Genomic DNA, 16,056 nt, shown 5'->3' with positions numbered 1-16,056 from the left:
ATTCTTGGGCTCGAGGAAATGTGCAGAGAGACACTGTAACCTGCCCTCACATGAATGCACGGAGACAGGTGTCTCATTTCACCTACAGCCAAGGAATTATCCACGTACAAAGAAATGAAAAGATGACAGAATCCATGTAGCATGGATGAGGAAATTGCATCTGAAGTGGACAGCGCGAAAAACAGGGCACCTGCAATACCTGCAGCAATTAATTCACCTCGCTGCCTGAAATATTTCATATCTAAGTACTGGGAAAATTACAATTATGATGTTTGAGCATTGAATGTAATTGAATTTTTAATGGTCCCAGCTGTGAGGGAAATACAGAAGTATCTTGCAGAAAAGTCTCAGTTACTGCTGCCTGCTTCTCTCCATTGGGAAGCATTGAAGAATTTCACCCTGCATAACAACACAAGAGAGGATCGTGTGTTTGTCACCACTATTCCTGTATCTTGTCCTGCAGCTACCAAGATGACATCTGGGCATGGAGTGTACCTCCATCAGCTGAATTCTGGATGTCAGTGCGATGTTCATTTATGTGACAGAGAGTTCAGATAATGGAATACGGAGAGAAAACAGTAATGCTTCATAGAGACATCCAACAGTCACTACAGGTATAAACAGAGATCACTCTTACACTCCGTTTCTTAAGAACTAATCATCCAACTGTAAAATCCACTCAATCCTTTTGCTGATTTTTCAGTTACCTGCGACATCCACTGGAAATAAATACAATCTCAAAATGCACAATCCTTTATTATGCTGAGACCATAATTTAATTTCCTTCCATAATGAAATAATGCATCTCTTAGGGACAAATTCTATAGAGAAAGAAGTAAGATTTAAGAAGAGCTGTCTGTTAATTATTAAAAGAAAAGAGGAGCATTTTATGGGGAAGGAAACAATACGCACTTTGAGATCAGAAACAAACACCACCCGAAAAAGTTATGATGTTGCTAAAGTAAATCATCAGAATTTCCATTTTAAACTCACAACTCAAGAACTGGCAGCAAATCCATAAGCTAGCACATAGCCCAGGTGCCCAGAAGGTCTTCTGAGCTTTGCTGTGGAGACCAAGGAGTTTGAAAGGAGCAGAGCCATGAGCCCTCAGCACAGATTGCAGCTTCACATCCTGTGATGTATGCAGCTGTCTGCTGGCCAACCAGACGGAGGGTAGAGTCTACATGAGGCTTTATTTTACAATTTCCCTAGCAATGTCTGCCTAGAATAGTTTATAAAGCAAACTGGAAGACCCCATAGGCAAGGTGCAGTGATGAAAGATATTTTGAGGTACATGAGGAGACTTGCATTAGCTTAGGAGGCTTCTTGAAGCTTTCACAGCTGTCTGCAGCTATTCATGTATAGCAGTTATATATATTATTCACTTGCATTTCTGAGTCAGCACCTTTGTGCTGAATGTTGTCACCTTTTACTTCACTTAATTTAGTTACTTAATGTTTTTGTGATGTCCTTTCTTTTATTTAGGAACAGACACCGCAGAGCTTTCTATAATCAGTGCAATCTGAACAGAGTAGCACTGGCACTACAGAAGAAAGCAAAAATATCAGTTCCATAAACAAGTCATTCTCCACAAACTCACCATTAAGATGCGCCTGTAGCTGTCCCTGTCGATGCCCCACAGCTTGAGATCTGTCTTGGCCTTGACCGTGGCAGCCCTGGGCGTTCCATAGATCAGTGCCAGCTCCCCAAAGCTGCCTCCTTCTCCAATGCTGGTGACCCACTCTCCATTGACATAAACCTGTCACAGCAGAACACAAAATGAGAAGCAAAATGAGACCAGGGTCTTAGACACCATTCCCTCCTCCTGCCCATTACCTATCAAGTTATTAGCAATTTCCTTTGTAATAGTCAGTGCTGTGGGCACTGAAAGAAAACCAGAGCAGAACACTTTCCTCAGTCAGTCAAAAAGAGGGCAACCACCTGCTTTGTGGACAGAATTTCAAGTCATCTTGCTTCAGCACAATGACCATATGTTCCCTCCACAGTTCCAGCCCCCATGGTTAACTGGCACCAGGCTGTTCCTCTTGTGTTCAAGGCTCAGAGAGTCAACAAGTAGAACTGTCACAACTTTGGCTTTGGGAAGCACCATGGCCATGAAATGAAAAACACTGAAAAAAGGGTGTCTTCTTTGGAAAAGAAACTCTTTTTGCCCCCTAAGCTTAGTGCCTCCAACATATAAATGTATCAGAATCTCCTCCCTTAGCAAGGAATACCGAGTGCGTTGGATTTGGGTAGCTTCCCAAATCCTCCACAGAATTACCCTTCCGTAACTCAGGAATCAGAACACACGAAGCAGTAATTCACCCAAAGGCTGCTTAGGCAATATATCTTCTTGAAATACAGTATGGGTTGATACCACTATAATTTGAGACATATAATTGGAGAAGCCCTACACCTGGGTGCTATGTAAAATCTTCAGTGCAGAAAAGAGGACTTAGGAAGGTGTTTTACACAGGGCTCCATTTGCCATTGATGATACAGACCATGAGACATAACGTGCATTCTAAGGCTGGTATGGGTTGTGTATTCTGCAGCTTGCTTGAAGCCTTGCTGCTATAAACTTCCACATTAAGCCCTCTTCATCCTACTCATGTGTCAGTGAGGTCAGAGGGTAGGAAAGGCTGTGTGCACTTATCCAGTGTAGAGTATGTCCCAGTCTGTTACAGACCAGTAACAACAGAAATCAACTAGAATGAATTCAATTCCTATGGAGACTTTGTGAAGAAAAACACTGTGAAGAAAATATGCAGGTATTCTTGGCTTCAGCAGGAAATCATGGGAAAGCAGAAGACCATAGCATATTATCAATTACTGGTAACAGATGAGCAGTTTTAAAAATATATGAATTAGAGCCACACTCAAGCTAGGCATGAGAAAAGGTGGTGGGCAAAATAAATGAACTGGGGTCAAAACTCAATGAATTGTCAGTATTAATTTTACTTCTACTTTCATTTTATGATGAAAAGGCATATTATAGACTACAGCTGGAATCAATCCCAATTTATCTTCCCGATACCCAATTAAGATCTGATCCTGCCCCTCCTGAGGTCAGTGAGAACCTGGTTGAGTAGGAGCTAAATGAGGCCATGGAGCAGTTCAGCTCATCAAGAGACCTCTTGGCAGCCAGCTGAAAAGGGACACCATTAGCATCCCTGCTGAACTCAGGGCACTGCTGCAGCTCTTTGTGCTCCTGGAGCATCTGAGGATCAAGGGGTTGATAGAAAGGGTAAAAATAATCCAGAACAGGCAGGTGGTAGCAGGCTGCCAAGAACGAAGCCAAGCTGCAAAAACGTGTTTGCGCTTCTTTTCCTTGCCACCACAGAAGTGGCACACAGGAGAATCTCAGCATCATCTCCTCTCAAACCTTCACACTCACTGCAGAAAAAATCTTACAGAACTTACTTCTGATTCTTCTCAATCCACCCATGGCAAACCTGGCCACATGTGTGAATGCAGGGACATGCTCTTATATTGAGAGGTACTTCACCAGATGGACCTGGGTTTGCTACAGCAAATTCATGTCGTCACTGAAAATTTCAGGGTCAATAAGGACAGTCCAATAGACTTGAATAAACTGTGGAGTCCACTGTGAATGTCAGTGCTCTCATTTTTAGCACAGAAAAGATACATGTGTTTCTATATGCTCTTTTGTCAGAGAGCAGATTTTGTTGCTGTGTGAGAGGTAGTTTGGTAAAATGATTGGTTAAATGCAGTGACAACTTCTTTGAGGAATATAAACCAGGGTTTGGATTATAAGCAGAAAATAAACTCATACCAACACATAATTCTTCAGCAATATGGTTGACACTTCTTTTTAAAGCAGTATGCATTGCATGACTGTCGCCCAGAGGGGAATTAAGATGGTAAACTCGAGGCAGAGCAAGCCATGGACAGACATTTACAGTTGCACAGTTGCTGTAAACAGAGGCTACTACAAACCTGCTGTAAGACTTCTTTAATTTTACTGTCTTACTTGACAAGGCTCCCCAAAATATGTTTGACATCCAGCCTGTAAACTGTTTATGCAAACAGTCATCCCTCCACCCCAAGGGTGTCAGGTTTAAAGTACTCTGAAGAGAAACCACATCACTGATCTGACAGTCTTTGGGCTCAGCATTCACTACCCCAATAAAAATGTCATTTCCAATATCAGTCTCCAAAAGGACAAAACAGCTTGAGAATAACTATTGTTTTCTAAGAGGAAAACCACTGCACTTCATTCTCTGGAAAGGCCTAAGTCATCCATCAACTTTTGTCTTCACGATGATGCTGAAGTGCACCGATGAAATATTACAATGCCATTCTGCCCTTAGACAGAGGCTCCACGATTCCCTTTAAATCACTTTAAAAGCAGATAAGAAGTAAAAAGGAAAGGAGCTCTGTTTGTAAGGTGTAGGAAGTAAAGCTATTTTAGGCTCAGAACACCTTATGAAAGCCAATATTACATGGCAGCAGCTGAGATGATCTTCTTTATCTTAAAAAATACTGCGGTTTTGGCTCAACCATCTTTAGGCAGTTGTGAATTCTAACCAAAGAAGCAAGGATACAAGGGAATTAGTTCTAATTGTTCCTCAGCCTGCTCTGTAACAATTGGAACCTTTTTCTTTCTTGCAGCCGAGCAGAAATGTGTGACTGCAGATGCCCAAATAGGAAGGGGAATAAAGCCAGCAGGACCACCTACTTCCCACAGATCAAGAGTATTTAAGATTCCTATTGTTTTCCACCATTTAGTACCAGCAGTACAATTCTTGTGGGCTGGAAAATCATGCAATTTCATTCACTTCAGGGATTTTTTAGGAGGCAAGTGGGAAAAACCTTCTGAGAACATCAGCAGTTCTGTTCTCCATAGGCCACGATATACATATGTGCTGTGAGAGAATCTGCAAGGAGTCACACCATGCTCAGCGCCATCGGAATGCATCTTGGCCTCATCCATCTTCATCCAGAGAAGCACAGTGTGACCTTAGCATTAGCAGTAACAGAGCCACGTTACTCCAATGCAGGAGAGGAACGTGGATCTCTGAGCTTCATAGAAGTGACTTTACTAAGTTCTCACTCATGCGTTGCTGATTCCAAGCAAACTGTTTAGTTTTTGTTTTTTTTAAGGCCACTTTGTGATCTGTGTGGACAATCTAATTTGTTCCAGGCATTGCAACTTTCAGATCTTAAATCTCCTCCCTTGAATCTGTTTGTAATAATTTGTGCTTTGTGTCTTGTCATGCCTTAATATTTGTTATCCAAAAATGAAGATGAGGCTTATTTCTTATTGGAAAAATAACCAAGTCTTAGCCATGAGGGATATTTATATGTGGGTAGTTTTCCCAAATAAAGCCAGTGCTTTATTTGTACTGTGAATGTGCTTTTCTCAAATATAAACACACAAACTTGGAGGCTGCTCTCAGGATCCTAAAAAATCAAGGGGAAAACTTCAAAAAAAAACTCAAAAAAAAATATCCTTCTGAAATTAGAAAGGCATTGAACAGGAAGAACCATAAAGACGGAAGAATTCAAACAAAAAAGCAGCCTATGGATTATAAAATAGAACTAGTTTTAAAATCCACATGTAAAATTTAAAATTCTCACATAAACCACTGTGTAATTTTCATCTTTGTATATACGAAGTAGACAATCTGTATACACAAATAAGGGTTTCAAGAAGATCTGACCTACAGTAGAAAGATAATCTTATTTTATAGCTCCAAATAAAGCTTAATACAGCAAAGAAGCTATTTAAGAAAAACACTGAAAAGTTTTCATCTTGATTTTCACCGAATTGCATTTCAATGGCTGTTGTTTTACAAGAAGAAAACCTGAGAATGTCTGTAGAAAGTTGCTGTGACATTAAATAGAATGGGAAGTTGCTGGCTCTAAAAAAACAACATCTATTCTGAAAGAGCAGTTGATGGTGCTTTTTAAAGTATAAAAAAAAATAAAAATGAGGTTGTAGGATTAAAATAATAAACAGGAAGTCTTTTTATATTTAGAAATATGGATTAGAGATTTTTGCAAGGCACATACTTTAGCAGGTGCTTTCGAGATCTTTAATGGAAACTATAATTTAAGCTCTGCCAGATTTTGGCATACGTTCACATTTCCTTGAGCAGAACCCTTCTGGTAGGCAGCTGACCTCTGAGACTTCCACCCTCACGCCTTTAACAACTCGCTATGAACTGCATGTGGATGCAGCACCAGGTCAGGAGTTTATGGTTCCTCTCAGCCCCGAAAGGCGAAGAAGCAAGGCTGTGACTGACAACTCCATCACATCCTCTCACACCCCGTGCCTGCCCTGGTCCACTACCTTTCCCATCCTGGCCCATACACCTGCTGCATGAGAGAAGAAAAGCGGGTTCTCCCACACGTCCCCATTACTGGTGTTCTGGGATGTGCTGCAAAGCAGAAAGGTGATGGCTTGCACTGCATTTAGCTGAGCAAGCATACATGGCAGACAGCAAGCTGCTGTAAAGAAATGACCTGAGAATAACAGCCAGCAATAAGAACCTTCCTCCTATAGCTCCTATGGCTTTCACAGTCACTGAAGAACACTTTGATTTCTTTAAAGTCAGGTAGAGGTGCTACCCACACATCTGTGGATGTCGGCTTTTACTGCCTTGAAAACCGCTGCTATGTAACTGTAAGTCTTCCTCACTGCCATTAGGAAGTGAGATTAAAAACCATTTCTGTACAACAATTTGCACTCTTCTCCTTAGCCCACAGCTCATGTGAGCAGGGCACAGTGCATGCCAACTGAGGGAGGGGCTGCATCTTATATGGCTGTCCACACTAACAGCATGAAGGAAATGTACAGACACTTCATCCTGTGGGCATGATAACAGGGCTGGTTTATAATCTAAGAAAGGCCAAGAGTTGAGGATAAAGTGTTATTATCTTTAAAGATACGTTCATAAATTGTAGTTCTAATTTGACTCAGATTATTTCTATGCAAACACGAGAATACTCTTACTCTTCTGGGTGCCCATCCCCAGACTAACAGTGAATTACTTCAGAATGTTTGGGGTTTTCTCTCAACTCACACCACCACTCACTGCTTTTGTTGTTCCGACTGTGTCGGTACTTTGTTTAGTTTTGTTCTCTTAGTTGAAACATTTTCAGCTCTGCCCCAACTTTCTTCCAGGAGACAGAGATTCTATGATAGTAATTGCCATTTCCTTTACATATATCTTTGCATGTGCACTGGTTGCTATCAGTCACAATGTACTCAGAGCAAACTGCTCCTTGAATCCACAAGTCCCATTGTACCTGATCACGGAAACAGAGAAAGCACAGCCTGGCCTGGGGTGAAAAGCCTCGATGCACTTGCCAACACTGGCTGAACTAGGCAGATAATGGCTCGAGGCTTTAAGTCCCGGGGTCAATTATCTACTCTCCAAGTAGCTTTTTTTTCTTGGAGAAGGGTGGAAGCATGCCAAAAGAGTATCTGGCAAGGCTTAAATGAACTGCAGCTCGGTTACTAGCGGTCTGGGTTTTCTTCGGACAAAAAGGATTTTAGCACCGCTGCCCTGAAAGTGGAAGAACTTTTCCTGGGGAGCATCTGCAGCATGATGGTGCACAGCCATGGGCGTGGGATCTGCCACAGGAGCACATTACTGGACATGAGCAAACAGCAGTCTTGGACACCATTTTCAAAACCATCTATACTGCTTAAGAGCCTGCACGTACTCGCATTGCAGTGGCACTCAAACCACTCTGTTGCTCTAGCTGTTTTTTCAAATTTTACCCTACACGCTATCTCAGAAGCCTCAAAGGATCCTGAAATGCTCTGGGAGGTACAGGGATATACAGTATTGCTCTGCCTAAAACGCTAATGAACTCCAGAAGTCATGAAAAATGATGTGGACACACGTATCTTCTTGGGCCACTTGTGGTCAAGAGCATTTATTAAAGAATTTTAATTTTGTCCACAAAAAAACAGGCAGAACCTGTGATAGACAAGTACTACATTGTGTTAGATGTCTATCACAGGTTCTGCTTGTTTTGTGTTTTTTTTAACCTTCAAGAAGGTGTTTTTGAATTATGTCAGGTTATACCTGGGAAGGAAACTAAGGTTTCCATCTTACCTGACAGAATATAGCCCCTGGTGCTGTAAGCAAGCCCTTCTCAACATTTGCCACCTTGCAAAAGTTTTGAGATCGTTTTCTCATGCCATTTATATTCCCCCTCTCCCCAGGCCAAACAGCAAAGAACCTTTTCTCAAGGGCTTTCAGTCAGGACTGATTGTTTTAAAGAGAATTAATCTTCAAGATGTGCATTTATGTACATTTGTGCATCTGATTCAAAGCCAAGGAAGTAATTAAGCCAGGTACAGGGCCTGAAACGAGTATTTTAAAACTAAATTTTAGCACTGTTCTATAAATACTGCTCTTTTATTTTCTGTCACTGTGGATGTGGCAGTGTTTGCTATTGAGAGGTATGCCTGATAGGAACAGTGAGTCAGACGGATTTCCTGAGCAGCAGCTTCCAGAGGCAGAGGCAGCGTGTGAGGTTTCTCAATTCCCAGCCATACCAATTAGATGGTCTCCTGCCACAAACACACTTCTAAAAAAATAACTTTCACTAAAATAACTGCATGCTCCTGCCTGCCTTTAAAACAAATCACTTTCTTCTTTAAAGCCTCCGAACAAAACTCATCTGGGCATCTGAGGAGCGCCACTGCTAATGAGCAGTCCTGCTCAACAGCACTGGTATGCAAGGTGTGCAGGAATTCAGACACATGAGAATCTTGCAGCAGAACTGAAAAGGAATCAGCCTCATACAGCACAGAAACGATAAGAGGTGAACAGATCACAATTTGGAGGGCGGTTTCAGAAGAAATCGTCATTTCCAAGTCTTGCTGATTAACCCACCACATATTCCTGCAAACATTTTGTGGTCTCACAGATCACTTTACACTTATAATAATCTTTGCTTTATTAATACGCTGTATTGTTCACGTATTTGGACCTAATTTTAAACACAAATTAAGGCTTCTAAGATGAAACTAACTGCCTGAGGCTGCATCTCAATTTGGAAGGAAAGAAAAAACCACATCAGCTAACTGATTAAAGAAAATATTTTCCTTTTGGCTGATCTGAACCCTCGGGTGCATTCCAGCATGGTGGCCTGCTCTGCCAAAGACTGCACACCTCCAGGTGTGGTTAGGGTTCTGAAGATAATGTCATTTGCTTGTTTTTGATACCATATTTTCCTGCTTGGAATGGACAAATAAGCTAGGATGTAAAACACGCCAATTATGAAATTATGCACAAATGACTTAACACAACAAAAGCAAAGCAATGAGACCAATACTGTGAAATCTATTCCAAGAACAAAGGAGACAGAACCACAGAACACTGCTGGATCAAACTGCGTGCCAGAGCATAAAACTGCATTAGTTAAATTCAAAGTAAGTATCAGACTGTAAGTTTGTACTTACATCCACCTCGCCTTGGTCAATCACATAGAAGTTGTCTCCTTCATCACCTGGAAGCAAAATATAAAAGGTGATTGCTTCCTGAAGGTCTGCTAATTACTCAATAATTTCCTGTCTCCATGTTTAATTCTGTAGATATTTGCACAGGTTTGTACAGCAGATTACTTACAGGGAGAAAGAGCTGTGCCTTCATAAATCAAAATGTCACGACCATTCCTTCCTAGTATCTTTCACTTTGCTTTAATTCGTCTCTTTTGATTGATCCAACACTTCACTGAATGTAAACATGCAAGAGGCTTTATATCCTGAGGGCACTGAAGTCCTCCACAACACGCTGCAGGCATGCAGGTAAGTTGCCAAGCGTGATAACTACGATACAGCACAATGAGGTGTTGAATATTGAAAATATTTTCCACCTCTAATTTCTCTCAGCTAGAATGTGCCAGTCTTACGCATTCTGAGCTGTGCTTCACTTCCTAACTATCTGAAGTTAAGGAATGAATGCCTTCATTTAAAATACTGTAGCATTTTGAAACCATACAGATCTACCACTGAGGTTAAGTGTTGGAGAGCTCTACATACATTCAGCAAAAGATTGCGCCTACATCAATGGATTTATCACATAGCCAAAACACCTACAAACTCCTGGAACATGGACATTCTTCCCATTAAGCAAACAGGGCAAACCCTCAGACGATGGGATGTGAACTGTGTGATCACAGCAAACATGCAAGGATGAAAAAGGGGGGAAGGCTTACCTTGCTGTATGACAGTTTCTCCTGCGATGTGTGTAACAGGAAACATGGCATCAAATATGTCACTGGAAAAGGAAAGAAATGTTCGTTCATGAATCAGACTTATTTCTTATCTAGCCAGTAGACCTACAATCATTGTTTCATTGAGACTTCATTAACAGATACTGCAGAAAAAGACAAGGAAAATGTTAGATGTGACTGGAAAATGAGCCCCTGCTTGGCAAGAAGTCAAAACAACTAGCTTGGCACAAGTTGTGCTTTAAAACTGAGACTGTGATTCAGTGCACGCTATTTTGAAAGAACTCCTGAATAAAATGCACATTGGCCACTTCTTGTAGCACTGTGCAAACAAGGCAGCTTGAATATTTTACTGTCTAAGAAGACAGATTTCAGATTTTCAGCTGCAATCACTATGTGTCCCGGCAGTAACTGCTAGATGCCTGAATGGGAGCTCTGCTCTTGTGAACATCTGACCCCACATGTACAAGCAAAACCTGTTCCACAATGCAGAGTATATTTGGAAAGGTAGATGGCTCTAAATTAATGTAGCATAACAACTGGCTAGAGATTACACTTACAGTGCAGAAGATGGGAGTCCAAACTCTGACAGTCTTAGTTACACTTTGGTGAGCTACCAGTGAGAAGGGAATCTGACCGATGCTATAGAAACACTGAAGCTACAGAAGAGCCTTATGCTCATTAATCATTGCTGAATTACACACCTTACTGTGTTCTTAAGCATACTGTCACATATCCTTAAAAGGCCAGGCAGAGCAGTGAGGACGGGAACGCACCCTGCACCAACACTTTGGGCAACTTGCCCAAATCCAGTCCTTTGTTTACTGAGGGATACAGCAGGCTCCCTGGAGCCTGGGCTTCCTTTCCCCACACCGGCATTTTGGGGAACTTACTATTTTCAGATGCATGAACAGTACAGAGAAGGGTGCTCCCCACCTCTCTTCCCCTTCCTACGCATCAGGAACAGGGGCTAAGGAAGCAGCTCCCCAAGGCAAACAAAAGGCAGCCAGGAGGAACTGCGAACTGCTGGGCTTTGTGGGATCAGCCCATTCATGGACCACCAGCAAGAGATGACATGCTTCAGACTGGGATGGAGCACATTCCTCACAAGCATAAAGGAGTGCAAGCAGTGAAGAAATGTAAAATTTTCATCAAAACAGCCAGAAGATCAGCAACAAACCCACGTTGCATTTCAATGCCTTATAAGGGAAATGCGTATTGTAAAACCCCATTATTAGCTTATTTCCTGTTCAACTGTTCCAGAATTTATTCAGGCTCAGCTCTAGGAAATGTTTCACTCCTAAGTTCAAATTGGTCATGTCTTTCCTCTCAAGCAGCCAGAACGGTTTTGCTCCCAGGGCTCAGATGGAGCACTACAGCTCTGTGTCAGCACCTCCTGCTGCTCCAGGGTACCTGCAAACGATGCAGAAGCCTATGCTAAGACAATATATTTTGCCTCTGTTGTTTCATCAGGCCCACTCTGTGCTACTCCTATTACATTCACAGCTAACAAGTCAGCTCAGAGGTTCTACGGACAACAACTTTGTTGGTTTTGAGTACTGAAGCAAAGATGTACATTATTCTGAAAAGTAAAAGGACTGTATTCTAAAATCCAACAAACTCATTCCTAATGAACTTGAATGAGCTCAGCATTTCTCTGGTTCGAGACTTCTCTCAGCAGAAAAGCACGAGCATGCAGCAGGCTGTGCAGCTCCTGTGCCCACACTCAGCTGAGCAGCTGAGGTTCAGATGTGATGGGGGAAAGCACCACTAGAACTGAACTGAAACAGTCACTGGAGGACCCTGTGTCAATCAGGCAAGTCAAACTGTTCTTCAGTAGCTCCGGGACCTGGAAATTTTGTACCACAGAGCCTCATCTGCCTCCCCATGATCCCCCCTCCCCTGTGCCTGCTCACCTCACTGAGCTTTAAGAAGAGTTCTGCACCATTTACAGGAGGAAGAGGCACTCTGCAGGGCAGAGAACGAAGCCTTCGATGTGATGCATCCAAAAATAGACACGTCACTGTGAATATCAATAACCAAACCGAAATGTGACTGAGCAAACTTGGAAACTCTTTTTTGGAGCAGAAACGCAGAGGAAGTAACTACCCACAATTTCAGCCTTTCATCTTTGCTCTAAGGCTGCATTTTATTTATAACTTAACAATTGACCGTACAAACAGTGCCCAATAAATTATGTATAGCACTGCACCCTTCTTCAAAATGTTCCACAAGTCATTTCCACAACACTTTGCAATTTTTTTTTCAAAAAACTCTTTAGTAAAAACTCATACACTAAAACTTCCAGTTGAGGTGTAATGAGCCCAAAGACTGTTGGCAGCAACAGCAGTGTTACGTGACTATTTTTCTGCCTCTGGCATCACAAATACAACGTCATTCAGCAAAGGATTCACGAGACAAAGTCTTAGATATTTGAAGGGACCTCTGAAGGACATGACATCAAACATTAGCCTACAACACACATGCACAAGTTCTCCAAAGTCACGGTGATGCTGATTTACATTTCTAAAGCAAAACGATAGGCATTCCTTAGGGAAAGAAATACACCAATATCACGACTGTCACTGGAAACACAGTCCCGTTTCTTTCTCCTTGGGAACTATTGTTCTTAACTTATATGGTTAGGCCAAGATCTCTCACGGTGATTAATGAGTCGGCGTGTTTCTGCTTTCGGATGCCCAGTTTGACATTCATTAAACAGACTCAGATCTCAGATGATACGGATCAGGAGGCAGCCTCACAGTTTCCCAACCTACAAGTCTGGCAGCCAAAAACCAGGATATTTAGAATAGCACCAAAGAAAATCAGCTCTCTGGAAATGACTGTCATCAAATGTAGCAAACACTTACGGTCCCTGCATGAAATCTGGCTTTTCATTTAATTCAAACTAAGTGTAAAACCCATTTTGAGAATTTTCTTATTGCCTTTATTCACAGTTGCCGAAATAAACATGTCACAAGGATCAACATGCCAAAATGCTTTGAAAATTTGATAAGTTTGCTCCTGACTCAAGCCAAAATGTGAAATTGCAGTAAGCAGACATATCTTCTCTCTTGCAGTCAGCCTATGCTCCGCATCCAGCTCCAGCCATGTGTCCTGGGTCTGAACTACACGGAGAAAACAAGTGAAGCTTTAAATACTGAAGGAGCTAAGAAGTGGCACTCAGAGGAGGCACAAGTAATCTAGGCAGGGCCAAAATATGGGCAGTTGCTTTTTTCCTGTATCTTGTGCCTCTTTTTGAGCCATTCAGAATCACTCACTGGCCGTTACAGTTAAAGAAAAGCCCTCACCAACACGGTGCCAAAGCAAAGACCGTAGCTACAGTCTGCTGCCGTTCTGCACACGTAGGTAGATGCCCTCTTGCCTTGGAAGGCATTGTTAAATAATTAAACACAGACACACACATGCTCGTTCCTAAATTATAGCATAAAGAGAAAGCCAGAAAACCACTAGTTAAGTTTTCACCCAATGCTGAACTACCATGATTTCATCTTCTCTGTCTGAGCTGCACCACCAAGAACACAGCAGCCTCTGTCTCCTGCCTCCACACCAGCACTAAACTGTTGACACCAACTGTGCAAGCAATGCTGTGTGCTGAACTGATGGAAAGGGTTTGATTTTTTGCCAGGGCTTTTATTATTGTGCTCTAAACGAGAATTGCTCGCAGGGATTTCCTTATTTTGTTCAAATGGAAATGTTATCGTTTGCCATGTTTCCAGATGATTTGTGCAGGTAATGGAAGAAGAAAACAGAGCTCCAGCTCTGAGATTTCAGCAGCTGTTTCATGAGACTGCAAACACGGGAGATGCATCGGTGCCTCCTGGGCTCAGCATCAGCATCCAGAGGGCTCCTTCTCACCCTCTCGAGAGTCAACACTTCTGATAGGCTCTGTAATTTTTTCACAACTTCCCTGTCTGCTTCCAGAGGATTTGCACCTGGTTAATTGTGGCACTTGGAGCCAACCAGAAGGTATCAAGGACAATTTCTGGCTTGGAACTGTAGCCATAGGTGGGACTGCATGTACATGAATATTCACATCTGGATCCAAAGGGAGACGCTAGCGTGATACGACTGATGTATTCCAGAGAGACTTCTGCATGTTCAATTCCTCGTAACTTTTTGATAATATCATTCAAAAAACCAAAAAATTTACAAGAAAAGCATCTGAACAGCATAGAACATACAGAACGGTTAACTAGTCCAACAAAGTGAAACCAAGAAATGTGTTTAGACATGAAATCTCTATCTATGCAATCAAAAAATACCATCTGTCTTCTTAGGGAATATAAAAATGTACGAAACTTTTTCAAAAAGGTCAAAGATATCAAAGAGCTGCAGCAAGTCTTAACACATGAAGCGTCTTCCACGAGCATAAGGGAGAACTGCAGACAACTGAGGTCAGGGCTGCAACCTTAAGGTCTGATCCTCTGCTGTCTGTCATTTGTGTGACTTTGTGATACCTGCACGGGCTGAGCCAACTCCTGCTTCATGCAGAGAAGGAAAACTCCACTTGAATCAACGAGACTGCAGCTGTTTATACCAGCAAAGAATCTATCACACTGATTGCAAAATAAATGTGATGAAACACTTTGCTGATTTAATTCAGTAGCATTTTATATACCCTGCTTGCCAAGACGCAAATGACTGTGCTAAGAGGAAGCTCGCAGAGAGGGCAGGCCCGAGAGCTTCTCTTTCTCATGAGAAAAAGTGAATGACAAAAATAAATCATCTCATCTGCTTTTGCACTGAGGCTGCCTGGAGTCAGTGCAGAATATGAGATAGGCAAAAAAAAAGTGCAGTGCAGGTAATAAAGTACAGGCAATGGGCAACCAAGAACAAGCTTGTTAAAACAAAGCGAGAGAACAAGGATTCCAAGCACTTTCAGGACCAGACCATGGCAATGGCCAAAATAGGGAAACTATGTAAGACAATTTATCAGTTTCACAATCAGATTTCTTTCCAGCCCTTGCTGTGCTGAATGCATTACAGGAAAGGAAAAACGGAATAGACAAAATGTATATGTGCTAGGGAAAAATGGAAAATCCTCATTATCCCTGCAGGTTATAATTTGCCAGAATTCAATCACAACAGTTTCATTGTGCAGGCAATCTCAGAAAGCCTTCAGTACGTGTGCAACACGGAGATTCTTCTTCCTTTGCTATCTCTCTAACAAGACAAAGAAAGCCCTGTCTTCTTGAGGATAGGTTTAAAAGATATGTAGCTGCTCTGGCAGAATTCAACAAAGACACGCAACTTTTTCTTGGAGTAAGACTGCTTCAGCATGAAGACTCCAGTGTTTTAAATCTTTCCAACTTGGAAACCTCGTAAGTTTAGTAAACAGGGCTGATAATAACTCCACCTTTCATTAGCTGAAACTCGTATCTGGGTGCTATTTTAAGATTTCTGAAGTTTTGGAGGTTTTTCTCTTCTCTCACGTCTAGGATTTTCTTCTCTTCCATTTCCTGAAAAGATAAAAACTTTCGAGCAATTGTTGGAACAACTGCTCCTCCTGAAAGGATGAAGAGCCCAGAATTTAAAGCAGACAACTTGCTTCAATTAACATCTGTGTAATGAAGGAATAATTGCAGTACTTTACCATCGACTGAAATGGGAGGCTTCATGCTATTGTGCACATAAAGTATAAACCCTTGATCCATTCCTACAAATGCTGCATGTCACTGCTGCTGCCGCTGATGTCAATGCTGATTCTGCACTAGAAACAATTACTATTACTGAATGACTGCTGAGAATAAAAGCAGCACAATGCACAGTGCACCATGCACAGGTAAAAGAAAAGATTCCTTTCTAGAAGTA

General features: G+C 41.9%; 1 protein-coding gene across 1 annotated transcript in view; it reads right to left on the bottom strand.

The window, feature by feature from the left end:
* The window catches only part of PRKAR1B (protein kinase cAMP-dependent type I regulatory subunit beta), an 87,705-nt gene that overhangs the window by 29,369 nt on the left and 42,280 nt on the right, over positions 1-16,056 (bottom strand). The window contains exons 5-7 of the mRNA XM_042827681.1: positions 10,207-10,268; positions 9,452-9,498; positions 1,601-1,759 (exon numbers count right to left, since the gene is read on the bottom strand). Coding sequence (XP_042683615.1) covers positions 1,601-1,759; positions 9,452-9,498; positions 10,207-10,268 — 268 coding nt within the window. The remainder of the gene's footprint in view (positions 1-1,600; positions 1,760-9,451; positions 9,499-10,206; positions 10,269-16,056) is intronic.

Source organism: Centrocercus urophasianus, unplaced genomic scaffold, assembly GCF_019232065.1.
Source record: "Centrocercus urophasianus isolate 14NV4802_14NV808 unplaced genomic scaffold, USGS_Curo_1.0 seq_29, whole genome shotgun sequence".
Lineage (NCBI taxonomy): Eukaryota > Metazoa > Chordata > Aves > Galliformes > Phasianidae > Centrocercus > Centrocercus urophasianus.
This window is presented reverse-complemented; position numbering and strand designations above follow the sequence as displayed.